This window comes from Xiphophorus couchianus, chromosome 12 (assembly GCF_001444195.1).
Source record: "Xiphophorus couchianus chromosome 12, X_couchianus-1.0, whole genome shotgun sequence".
In the NCBI taxonomy this organism is placed as follows: domain Eukaryota; kingdom Metazoa; phylum Chordata; class Actinopteri; order Cyprinodontiformes; family Poeciliidae; genus Xiphophorus; species Xiphophorus couchianus.
This window is the reverse complement of record NC_040239.1, coordinates 28,982,978-28,995,728: the sequence shown is the minus strand read 5'-3', so window position 1 is coordinate 28,995,728 and position 12,751 is coordinate 28,982,978. Positions and strand designations below refer to the sequence as shown.

At 40.5% G+C, this 12,751-nt stretch overlaps 1 protein-coding gene across 2 annotated transcripts in view; it reads right to left on the bottom strand.

Annotated features, from left to right (window-relative positions):
• zmat4a (zinc finger, matrin-type 4a) overlaps window positions 1-12,751 on the bottom strand; it is an 82,007-nt gene that overhangs the window by 52,214 nt on the left and 17,042 nt on the right. For both annotated transcript variants that reach the window (XR_003597549.1, XM_028033321.1), the window contains exon 2: window positions 7,886-7,987. Coding sequence is in view for 1 of the 2 variants with exons in the window: in XM_028033321.1 (XP_027889122.1) it covers window positions 7,886-7,987 (102 nt within the window). In the remaining variant the exon portion in view is untranslated. The remainder of the gene's footprint in view (window positions 1-7,885; window positions 7,988-12,751) is intronic.

The window sequence follows — 12,751 nt, the reverse complement described above, 5'->3', positions numbered from 1 at the left end:
GCTGTTTTCCGTCTGCTTACTCATATTTCAAGAGGACAGTACATTTTCAACCTTCTTTCTCCCTTGTTTTTTTTTCTTCCCTCAAAAGGCCACCTACCAGCTGATCTCTCAGGTCTCTTCCTGTTAATAACCTCTCCTTCTCTCCAGTGTTTGCACTGTAAGTGCCACTGAATTAGGGTGAACCACACAAACAGGACCAAGTAGCTCAGCAGTGCTGTTTCTGCTTAAACAGGAAGTGTCAGGGCACTTTTCATTCCGGCAAAAGGTTCTGGGCCAACTTTATCACCTTCTACTTGTGCTTTTTATCACTTAGCACACAGACCAATTCCTGAGGAAACCAAGTAAAAGCAAAGCAGAATAGCTGAGCGTGTCCTCCACAGATTACTCCTAACAGACCTTCTCTTTGATTTTCGATCGGCACCGTTACGGTTCTGCCTCATTTTGCTCCAGCAGAACTTTTTTTTCCATCAGCGCTACAAATAGGTAATATTTCCATCCCATTGCCTCTAAAGCAGGGGTCTCAAACTCCAGTTCTCGAGGGCCGCAGTCCTGCAACTTTTAGATGTGCCGTTGCTGCACCACAGCTGAATAGAATAATTCGGTCATTAAGGCTCTGAAAAACTGATCTACACAAGGAGGAGGTCATTAATCCATTTCATTCCAGTGTTTTGTACCTGTGGCACATCTAAAAACTGCAGGACTGCGGCCCTCGAGGCCTGGAGTTTGAGACCCCTGCTCTAAAGCAAGTAAAAAATAATAGGAGCAGTTTAAGCATCTGAGTATGCGTTTTTTGTGGTTTTTTTTAAATGAGAGCTTAATGCCAACAAATTTCGGAACCACTTTGTGAACGTGCAGGTTTAAAAATCAGTGGAGACAGAAGCGCTTTTGGATGCATCGCCGCCGAGGTTGTCAAAAAGATCCACGTCAACATAACCGACTGCTAACAGAGACTCTTAGCTCCTCCCCTCTGCTGATGCAGGTTTACCTGATGGCTGAGAATCAGAAACGGGAGCTGCTGCTAGTGGTTTAAAACTCTTGTAACATGGCGGTGTTGCCATTGACTAGCCCTTGTGACAATCAGAGGCATTTCTAAAAGTGTTTTTTTCCAGGGTGTGGATGAACACGAACAGCCGAAGGAAGGCAATAAGCAGCTAGCTACGCCACGTAACTCTGTGTTTCCATTAGACATAAAACGGCAAAAATTTAACTACGACAATAAATTCACTTAATGGAAATGCTATCATATCATCTATCATTTATTGTGACAAATTAAAGTTCATGATAAGAATTTTAATTTATCGTCACAAATTTCACTTAATGTAAAAATAAACTGACTAAAATAGTTTTCACTATTCCTCATCTTTTGCCCCATGAGAGCATAAAAAAAAATAACAGTAAATCCAAACATATGAATAATGTCTCTACGTGCAGCTTAGTGGCACCACACGTCTGTAAGTATGTGGCGTTACAGAAGGATCACAAACTTGGCACCTTTAAATGCTGAGCCATGAAAAAAGAAGTAATCATTAGCATTAGCATCATTTTTATCGTTATCAGAAGAGCAATACAAAATATTGGGATAATCCCAGTCCTTATCGTCCACTCCTATGTGGAGCAAAGGACAAATTCAAAATTAAGTGTTGTATGAAAACAATATTAGCAGTACCCAAACACAATAATGTTAGTTATTCTTTTAACTGGCAGCGTATGACAGTGTAACTGCTGCGGTTATAAAGTCACCCTTACGATTTTTTAGCCAACTTGCTGACCTCCAGACTTCCTAAATGCCATGCTGTTAAGTGAATACTATATTTTAAACCGATGCCATTTCTATAAATACTCGGCTCATCTGTGCCATTTAAATTTGACCTTTCTCAAACTTACTCTCTGGTGAACTGTCTTTGGCACCACAGCTCTATATTCAGCTGAGCCAGTCAAATTAGAACTTTTCAAAATAATGCAGCAGAACCCCAGCGAATCAAGCCTCGCAGCTTTGGCATCGCTGAGGCCTCAAGGGAACCACATGCCCGTTTTCCATAAGATGAAAGACCTACTGGAATCCCAGTAGGTTCATATTGTAGCGCTAGCTCATATTATGTGACACACTGAGGTCTCACAGTAATCAAAAGCAGCCGCAGCTGCTGGAGTCGGGGGAACAGGTGAGTGATGAGACACCCACCAGGGTATCAAAACTATATTAGCCGAAACAGACAGATATTATCTCCTTCGCTCTTCTTCTGATCCCATTTTTCTGGAATATTTCTACTGAATGTAAAAGCAACAACATTCCGGTACAGGGTTCAGCAATGGCTTCAGTAGAGACGGAGAGAAGAGACGTTGTTCATGACACCAAGCATAATAATGGAGTTTAGGATTTATTTTACCAGGGTTTTAGCACTTTATTCCAAATACGATTTCTTCTGGATGTAAGAACAAATTGTGTTGCCAGTCTTACTGTTACCGTGGAAAGGTACTGGAGAGGTTTCACAATGAGGTTCACAGATGGCCACTAACCTCTCTTCTTCTACTGCTGCTTTCAGTATGTTTAAACACACATTGCTGCCAAACTGGATTTTAAAGTTTAGCTGATGAGAACTGCCTTAATTTTGACTTCAGGGATCTTCCTGTTAATTACTGCAACTAGGAATTTTGAGGCTTTTTTACATACAGTAGAAACCTATAAGAATGATTTTGCTTGTTTCCACCCTGTTTACAGTGACAAATCTTAAACAGAAGCAGTCCAGCTCCCTGTGCTGTGCTATTTTACGAGATCCAGATAACACTGTGGCACTAGGAAAATCAGCTAGTTGGTGCTGATTTAAAAATACATATTGCTCTTTCCCCTTTAACAAAACAAGCCAGAAATTAAACCCACTCTTCATGTTGTCCTAAATGGATTTAAGTGCAAAGGTGTGTTGAAGTTGACTTCTCAAAGTCAGGCCCCTGAACTGCCAAGCGGGGAAACGGCGTCTCCACAATGGTCAACTTATGTGAAAGTGAAACCGTTTTACTGTAGGGATCTGATGAAACAGTGATAAATGGGCTCTGCGACCAGGCAACCAGTTTAGGGAGAAAACCCATCATGAATGCTGCGAGGCAACATTTAATGCACATCAATTCTCGTCAATAACACACATTGGATGCATCCGAATTAGCCGAGACAGAATTGATTTTTGGCTTTGGAAAGTCATGGAATGGTTAGTGGGCAGAGACTCATCACCACTTGTTTTTTCTACTCTGTACCCAAAATGCAGCTGGATATACGAATGGTAGAGGATTCTGCTGAAAGTAATATTAACATTAAGTCTGACAACTTGACTTAAACAAGTCTCAAACATAAATAGAACATGCAGACCTTCAGTCACTGCTGTTATCCCACAGCTGTTTCACCAGATGCAGGACAAAAAGCCAGATTTCCAAGCCTGTGAATATCGACAAATCCCAGCAGTTAAAAGCTGTAACAGGGAGTGGTGTTCACGTTTCTGTGCCAGAAACTGCTGCTAGCAAATCATTTAGGGTAGGGGGTATGGTGGTGGGAACAATTTGGGTGGCAATGATTTCAATTGGAACTTGAATTGCACAAGCGCGACGTCACACCTTTACAAGAAAAGACAGTGATTGACTCAATCTGTATCCATATAAAAAAGTATACATGGTGCAACGATACATTTTTTTCACCATTGGTCACTCTGGCTCGTTATTATGCAGGTTTGTGTAACCCTAAATCTGGCCACAGAGTTACAAAAGTTCCACTTTTCATGCAATGAATTGAGCTAAAGAAACTTCCCTCTGCCAAGACCTATTGTAGAATTGTAATATTACACAATTGTTCTACCATTTAACGTTCTGTCAGTCACCTGACAGATTAAATTCATGGCTCAGGCCTCTTCAAAAATCTTTATTCTGACACAACGCAACCTGTGCTGCAGCAAAACAACTTCTTTTTTTCTTTTACTATGAATCCAACATCACATTTCAACAATACAGCAGCTCAATCAAGCAATTTCTGTGTGAACGTGTATCAGCACAAGCATTCAACCCCTAAAAACCTCAGTCCGGGCACTGGTGGAGTAAATACGAAAGTCAAATATATTGCAGCCCACGTTTTCATCTGCCAATTAACTGAGACAAGAGCTCTACAGTGAGCAGCACAGAGGAAAAAACACAACAAATGGTTAGAAGGAAAGTTCTTTTCAAATGCTTTTAAGATAATGGAAACCTATTAGTGAAGATACAAAGTGGACAAAGGGCAAAGAAAATCAAATGGATGATGTTCTCCACAATGCCAAAAATGCTTAAGAACTTAGTCAGACAGAATAAATAAAGATATTACAGATTTGTATTGTAGTCAAGACCACCGAGTCCAAGTCTAAGTCAAGACCAGAGTGTTTCAAGCTAGATTATCCATAGCGGAAAAAACTCTTCACATTATTTCTTAACCCACCCGCAGTCTTAGTGCGACGCTCAGGAGGAGCGTGGCAGATGTCACGGTTGGACAGAGGTGAAGCCAGAGGCGCACAAGGGGTCAGTGCGACCCTGCCTGACAAACGATACCATCTCTTAAGGCAGGGGAAGGGTTACTATTTATCCATTTAAAAATGTATACTTACTTTAAAAAGACTTCAAAAGCCACCTAAAAAAAGTCTGGTAGTGTTACATGTACGTAGACTGTCAGCATACTAGCAATGCCTGGACAGGAAACCACGAAAAACATTCTCTGCTCGCTTACCACTCCAGTTTTCCTTCAGACGAGGACGCCATAGTGAGAAAGAAAAGAAAAGCTCCCTTGCTAGCACCCATGAGCCAGTGCAGTGCTCATCCTGTCCGATCCACACGCAAAGAGACGGATGCATAACTTGCCATCCTTTGAACTGTGAGGCAGAAGCTGCTCTGATCACCTCAACACGGGGAATTTCAGCTCTGATGTGGTTGAGAGGGTTCAAGATCAATTACATTTTCCAGTTGATTGTCAAATGCTGCTTTAAGTTTAAAATTCAAAGATATTCTGACTATATCTTCACAGCAGCATGTGTCTGTAAAGAATATTTCATCTGAAGAGCAGAGAGCAACACCCGAGGCGACCAAACTGTTGATTGAAAGGCATTCTTGGCATTTATCCAGATTTTCCACAACGTCATGACCTGAACGTCCTCTGGAGAGAAAGCCGCCTCATCTCACCTGCGTCTTGGCAGCTCTTTGATATAAATTTTTGTTGTCGAAGGAGATAAAGGCTGCGTGCAAGATCAGACAGTCCATTTAAATCTGCGATCACACTGAAACATCTAGACATGCCACTCTGAACAGGGTTTCAGCTACACAGACTAGAAAACTACAAAGAAGACTGGCACTATAGGGACAGAGGTATGCTTCATCCATCGCTTCTACTCTTGACTATCACTGATGAAACGAGACAAACTCAACACATATTTTACCAAAACTCTTCTCAGTATGTTCTCTAAAACATAAAAAATGGTTTTGAAATTATTTAGCGCTATGCGTCGTAATTGTGCTCTGAAAATAAAAAACTCACCCATTAGAACCTGAAAAGTATTCCTGCAGACTTCAATGCCTCCAATTATATAACTAGTCCAGGCGTGTTTTCTTTTCACCAGAATATTTCTTCAACGTAAGGACGATACATCTGTTAGCCACAAGATGTCCAAATATTCTCATGTCCTGCCAATTTCTTTCTGATTCTTTACAATCCATCTGCACGTTGCAAATAAACTCTGGCGAAAGTTTGCGGCTGAACGACAGCGTCCCAAATCTTCTTCAAATGTTGTTGCGGCCACAGCGTCTGACATGTTGCGTTCCAGCTTTTCCACTTTTGAGTCCAAAGCATTCGTCGTCATCTTCAGGTTCAGCTCACTTCTAAATGGAAACTCAGAATAAAGTAACCATGCGTTCCTTTTAAATGCATTGGCTGAAATCAATAAGAAAAGCGTGTGACTGGCCAATAAAAGCTGGTATGTTAATCAGCTGCGGGCCCAAAGCACAGAAACTCAATTGGCTGCTGGCTCCAGTTTACTGTGTGAACAAGCTGAATTCAAGCACAAAGTTGACCATTTTAAAACTTCTCAAACTGCTATTTAAAGCAAAGGGCAGATTGTTCATGACTAGTTTATTTTGTAAAAAAACAATAGAAATGGCTATTTTCTCAGAATTTGGTGGTTTCTATATTTTTTCTCTGTGTTTTGATGACTTGTTCCTGGTTTTGTTGTAGAGTGTCACAAATGTGCATACACTCACAGCAAGTATAGCAAGGAAAGCTGGAACGATGCCTGCAACGCGTGGCTCTTTCCACGTCGTGCTAGCGCAGCTGTCCAGCTGCTGCAGGCCTGCAGTCACACCCGCAGCTCTCCTGGCCTGCCGTGATGGTCGGCGAGGGGCAACATCTGCACTACTGCAGCGGTTCGCATTCCGACAAGAAACACGCAGAGAGGAAGCAACCAAAGCAGCAGCTTTACTGCACATTCAGAGGCTGTGCAGGAAAGAGACTCGTTCCAGGCCAGGGTTAATGACAGATGCAGAAATGTGGTTCATGTAATTAAAAGGATTTTTTTAATAGAATTTTGTGGGACTGTTAGGTTTTATTTATCGTTAGGAGCTTGACAAGAAGAACAGAAGAGAGAGAAGAAGAAGACATGCAGTAAATAGCCCAGGATCGGGAATCGTACCCAGGATAGCTGCATTGAGCGCTATATCCTAAAATATGGTGCGCCTGCTCTACCACTGAGCCTTGTGGTGCACGCAGTTTACTAATAATGTTGCTTTTAATGTTGTTTTCTATGGAACACGCTTATTATGTAAATTACTCATACGGCTTAATGGTAGAAAAGCCATTATGAAGGGACATACAGGTAGACATAAAACCACTGTAATGGGTCAGACAGGAATAAAACTAATTTTATGGCAGTAACACCATAAATGTTCGACAATTAATGTCACCAAAAGTTCTGAAAGCACAAGCATCTCACTTTTTAGGACTTTAAATGCTTATTTTAGATTGTTTTGTGCTCTAGTGACATTTTAATGAATAATATGTAGACAGGGAATAAATAGGAGAGAGAAGGTGATTTTATAAGATTTTCTATAGCATAATTTCTTAGTACACTTGACATAAGACCAAACTAACTTACAAATAATTTTTCAGCAAGATATTGGCACTTGCTTTAAGTCAATAATTCCTTAATGTTGATTAAAATACATGTTCTTTTGGAAGACTATTTAACTTAGAACATGGGAAAATGTCTTGTAATATGTGAAATAATCTTTTTCACCAATATTAACAAATTATTTACTTAAAACAAGCTCTTATATCTTGCTGAAAAGTTACCTGTAGGTTAGTTTTGACTTATTTCAAGTGTACTAAGATAGTTGCACTAGAAACAAAACCAAAAACACTTGGTAAGATTTAGGGCTTTTGCAGTGAATTCAAAGTCCAAATAAGCAGAAGCTGTAAAACATGGCTGTCACACAAAACGGTGGGCCTTGGGTGTGCTAACTTCACTCTGAGCTACAGAAACACAAGGAGTGCATTGGTAAAAAAAAGTAAATAAATAAATAAACCTTCAACAACCAGAAATGTGACTGATCAATACAATCGATTTATCACCCAGCCCTACAATGTAGCGTAAAACACTTTTAAGAATTTCAGACTCTTATGTGCAGCAGTTACTACTTAGTAACAAAATTGGCATCAAAGAGGGAGCTAAAAAGTCAAAGGTGGGTGTGTTTCCTGCCAGCTGCAGGGTTCAGGTGGATAGATCAGCCTGGTCTCTCTGGAGGCAGGAGCACAACAACATGATCCTGAGAATTAATTATCCCCACAACAGCAGTGAAGTGTAACAGACTGGGATGATGTAATCTTGGAGGCCATCTTCACCTCATAATGGGCCACCCTCTGGGACTCGGAGATGAGCTGAGCGCTGCACACTTTGCAGTAGCTGTCTGTGAATAGCCCTTGGTCCACCTCTGTAGACTTCATCTGGAAAGAAAGACAAACGCAGGAATGGAGATCAGAATCACAGTTAACATATTAATTCCTCTACAGTGAACAGTCAAGAGTTTCAATCTCACTCCAGTAGTTATGGAACTCAAATAAGAAAAGTTGATCTCTCTAAATCACAAAGCTTCATGGTATTATGTGTTCGCTGTTCCAGGTATGTTTTTCCTTAAACATTTGGAAGTGCATTCATCAAACTAGAGGAGATTTCCTGCAGATGCTTGAATCGGTCATGAAGATGACAGGACACACCTGTGTCATCTTCATGACCAGTCTCATGAAGATGACACTGGTGTGTCCCGTCATCTTCATGTGGCAAAATGAATGTTTTTATAGTATCAAATTCTGCTATGGCATCAAAGTGTTTTGCTAGATAAAATTTGTCTTGTTTTGCTTTGACTTATTTTTTTTTTTCCTACCTGTGTTTTTGGAAGATTTTGTTCAGCCAATTAAGGATCATTCTCAGACGTCTAACAGCACAGAAGTACTTTTTTCATATCGATATACCACTTCATACCAAATACTGAGTGTCAAGAAAATCCGAGCTCATCCCACTTCCCCATGCTGGAGATTTTAGTTTAACAGTAATAATAAATAAAGTTATCTTTAAAATTAATCACTCAAGTGACATCAGGGCCCAACAGTAGACTTAAGTGTCAATAAAGTTAGTTTAACAGTAATAATAAATAAAGTTATCTTTAAAATGAATCACTCAAGTGACATCAAGGCCCAACAGTAGACTTAAGTGTCAATAAAGTTAGTTTAACAGTAATAATAAATAAAGTTATCTTTAAAATGAATCACTCAAGTGACATCAGGGCCCAACATAGACTTAAGTGTCAATAAAATAAATCTAGTTGTGTGTGTTGTTTTTGTCTCATGCAAACTTTGCTTTAATTCTACTTTTTTCTATCTAATCATAAAAAATCATAGTCAGTCAGAGAGAGTCATTAAACAGGAAAAGCAGGTTTCCTGGAAAAAGAGGAAGTTTCCAGCCTGCAGATTTATAAAAATAGCTGAGACTATTTTAAAGCATGAAAGTTTTAAAAAATTAAATCTAAACATTTTGAGTAATTTGATAAGATTCAAAGTAAAATACTTATATTAATATTGATTTACTTGTAATAATACTTACACTTATATTTGTGAGAACTACAAGAAAAACAAGTAACTGTAACTTTAGTAGTAAATAATTAGAATCATGTATTATTCTTGGTTTCTTTTCAGAAAAACATCTGTAATAACTCACATTAAGATCATAATAAGAGTAACTAATAAGTTATGGTTATAAAATCATAAATGAATGATAGATCAGAGAAGCTGAAGAAAATAAATGTGATATAAGTTATGGTTATAAAATTATAAATGAATGCTAAATCAGAGAAGCTAAAGAAAATAAATGTGATATAAATGTGATTTTGACATTGAACTTGAAATGGTGTAAAAGGTTGTAAAACTGCAATTAAACATCACTGATATGTTGGAGGTAGATGGTAGGTGAAAGGTGACAGGAAGGGAAAAGGGGGAACTAACAGGAGAGCAGAGATGATCAGCACCTTATATGGAAACAGGAGGTTGAGCAGCCCTGAGACATTGGCACAGACATCATGACATGATGTCTCTTAAGACAGTGACGGATATGAGATCATCTGTCTAAGCAGACAGATGAACCCTATATAAGGTGGGTGCAAAAGAGGAACCGTTCGTTGGATCCTCCGGGCAGCTTCGAGCCAAGATCGAGATGGACAAAGAACTCTGCAGCTGAAGAAGAGCCGGGGCCACGGAGCCGGAGACTGTCCTGCACATGGAGACCAACCCGTCTGGCCCACAATCTGTGGCTTCGAATCGCACTTCTCTCATCGGCTGGGTTCTGACCCCAAAGACAAAGATGAAGACAAAGACAAGGAAGAAGAACTGGTGCCTTTTTTCCTGCCAGCACCAAGTCCTGTGTGACCTCAGCATCCATGCGGAGAGGAGGCTCATTGGACCTGCGGAGATCCTGGCCTTCGCCGATCAACATCTTCCTCCTGCTGCCACACCTTCTTCACCATCAAGCCAGGTCTGGGGTTCGAAACGCCAAACTCCGTCCGTCTCGCTCTAAGGTTCCTTTTTTAGTTCTCAGTATCAGCAGTAGGGAAAGATAGACTAGATGATTGATTTTACTTATTTGATTATTTCTGCTACTGAATTAAGCTGTACTGACCCTTGCAAAAATGCCTTACTAATAAAATATTTAGCATAAAGAAAATCTAAAGATGTTGTGGACATTCAGTTAATGAGTCACCTTAAAGTTCTTTGATGGTTGTAAAATAGCTGTGATGTTTGATTCTGGAGAGGAAGAGGTGGAAAATGTTTTTAGGTTGCTGGTAGCCCATATTTAAAACCTCATCCTTGGGACTCGCCCGAGTCACTAAAACCTACCTGGTTCAATAACAAATGCAAGTTGTAAAATAGAGAACGAGCGACCGTTAACAGGTGTGCTCTGTGAAACTAGTTGGCTGTAGGCTGCTCAGTCTGGCTAATTCACAGGGGGAAGAAGGGTGGGACACCTGGATGTAGGCCGTCAGATAACCAGGCGAATCGTTTCTCGAAACCAGCTTAAACAGAGTTTACTTCAGTTCTGGACAGGGTAAATCCCAGCAGATTTAGGAAACTCAACGGACCCGTTAGACGGAGAGCTGGTAGCACATCTCCCCTCTCAGAAGAGGAAGTACGAGAGTGAGAGAGTAGAGACAGAAAGGAGGGGGGGGGTGTTGCGCAACAACAAAAGCCGTCTGATTATGTCATCACAGTAATGAGGCCTTCAGTTTTAATCCTTAAGGAACTGAGACAAACAAAGTGAGAAGCAATGCAACATAAAAACAGTGATTGTATCTCATACTTTCGTTGTCCCTCATTAAAATCTGATTACCTCAACCATTTCAGTTCAGTTCAGTTCAAAACCACTTTTGTTAACCCCAAGAAGGAAGTGAAATGCTGAATCCTTCTTTGCATCGTCACCTCCAGACGTTCACCAGTCGTCCTCAGAACAGACCCGACTTTCTTTATCAGGTTGAGTCTTTTTACGTTCATTTCCGATGCCGCTGCTCCAAAATAATGACCTCTCCACAGCAGACTTGCATCTTTCTGTCCGGTCTGTTGTCCATGTGAACAACAAAATATTTAAATACCTCCACTTCTTCTTCCATAATGGAAAAAATGTTTTACCTCAGGTTGTTTTTCTTAAAATCTGGAATCGTCTCTTTTGTTTTGATGACAACAGTCTGTTTTGTGCTAGAAGTCTGAAATGAGAGTACAGAGCCCTGTGGTGCTCGCCACCTGGTTAGACACACAGTCCTTCAGGCTCACAAACCGTGGGTTGTTCATGTGGAAGTCATAGATCCAGGTGAGTGCTGAGGCCTCCGCCTGTGTCTACTGGAGTTTCCCACAAAGCAAATCAGACTGAATTTCATTAAATACACTGGAGAAATCAAATAACATTATCCTCACAGGGCTGCCTGCTTTGTCCAGATGACAGTGGGTTTGTTGTAGCAGGTGTATGATGACGTCTTCAATCCCTACTCCACAGTGCTAAGCAGACTGCAGGGGGTCCTGATATGCGTTGGTTTGCCTTCTCAGGTAAGCCGACGCCATCACATCTCATACTTCCATTGTCCCTAATCAATATTTTATCACCTGAAGCATTTAGCGTCAGGACTAGATGCTGAGCAGCCTTGGAAAGCACTCGGCCAGAAAAACCATCCTGTGCCAAACATCCTATTTCGGACTCAACACTTAACATCTAATTCACAATGATAAATAAATTACTACAGCAGATCAGGCTGGCAGGTTTTCCTGGAAATCCATTAAAATATACGATGGAACTTTGGTCTAAGCGTTACACATAAATATAAGGGGCACCACAGAGCATTCAGCTTTACAGCTGGGCCCTCTCTTATTGCAATTACTAATTCAGTCCGGCTTCTATCAGGGGCTCACATTTCATATTTGGATGCAGTCAGGCTGAACCCAATCACCATCTCTGTGCATGTCTTCATTATGAGAAGCAGGAGACATGAGAACTGACTATATGTATTTTGAAGCAAACTTTCATTGACTTCTTTGAATGCAAATAAGACCAGCAAGCAAATTGTGTTCTTTGTTTTAAGTTGTCCTCCAGCTCCTATAAAGGGAGTAACAAATTTAGGATGGAAAAATAAATTCTTGTAAAGACCCAGGCTAAGCCTGCTCCCCCCACCAGGCTTGGCATTGTTTGTTTATTATAAGTTTTTTTTATACACCAGTAACAATGTTGGGGATTAAAGAGTCTCTTCAGTAAAACGGTTGACCCTTTGGTCTTTCTAATGTAAAAGTCAAAACTTGTTGCTGTCCAGCAATTAGTTATTTATGGCTAAATACATGTAAGATATTAATATGAGCTCTGCGCATGAAGGTGTGTCCTTTGCTTACACCCCATTGCTGCTTGAGTCTCTTATTTTGAAATAAGACATCAGGTTCCCCCAGTACTTTCTAAGCCTGGTGGGCCACCAGGTTTTTCCTGCTCCCCCACCAGGCTTAGCGTTGTTTGCTTATTATATGTTTGTTTTATGCACCCATAACAATGTTAGGGGTTAAAGAGTCTCTTCAGTAAAACCTTTGAAAGCACCATGGCAACATAGTATGGTCAGTATTTGAACACACAGGGGGTCTGAGGTCAGGTGTCTTTTTTTATTCACTGAAACTCTGTAACCACGACAAGTAAAGATG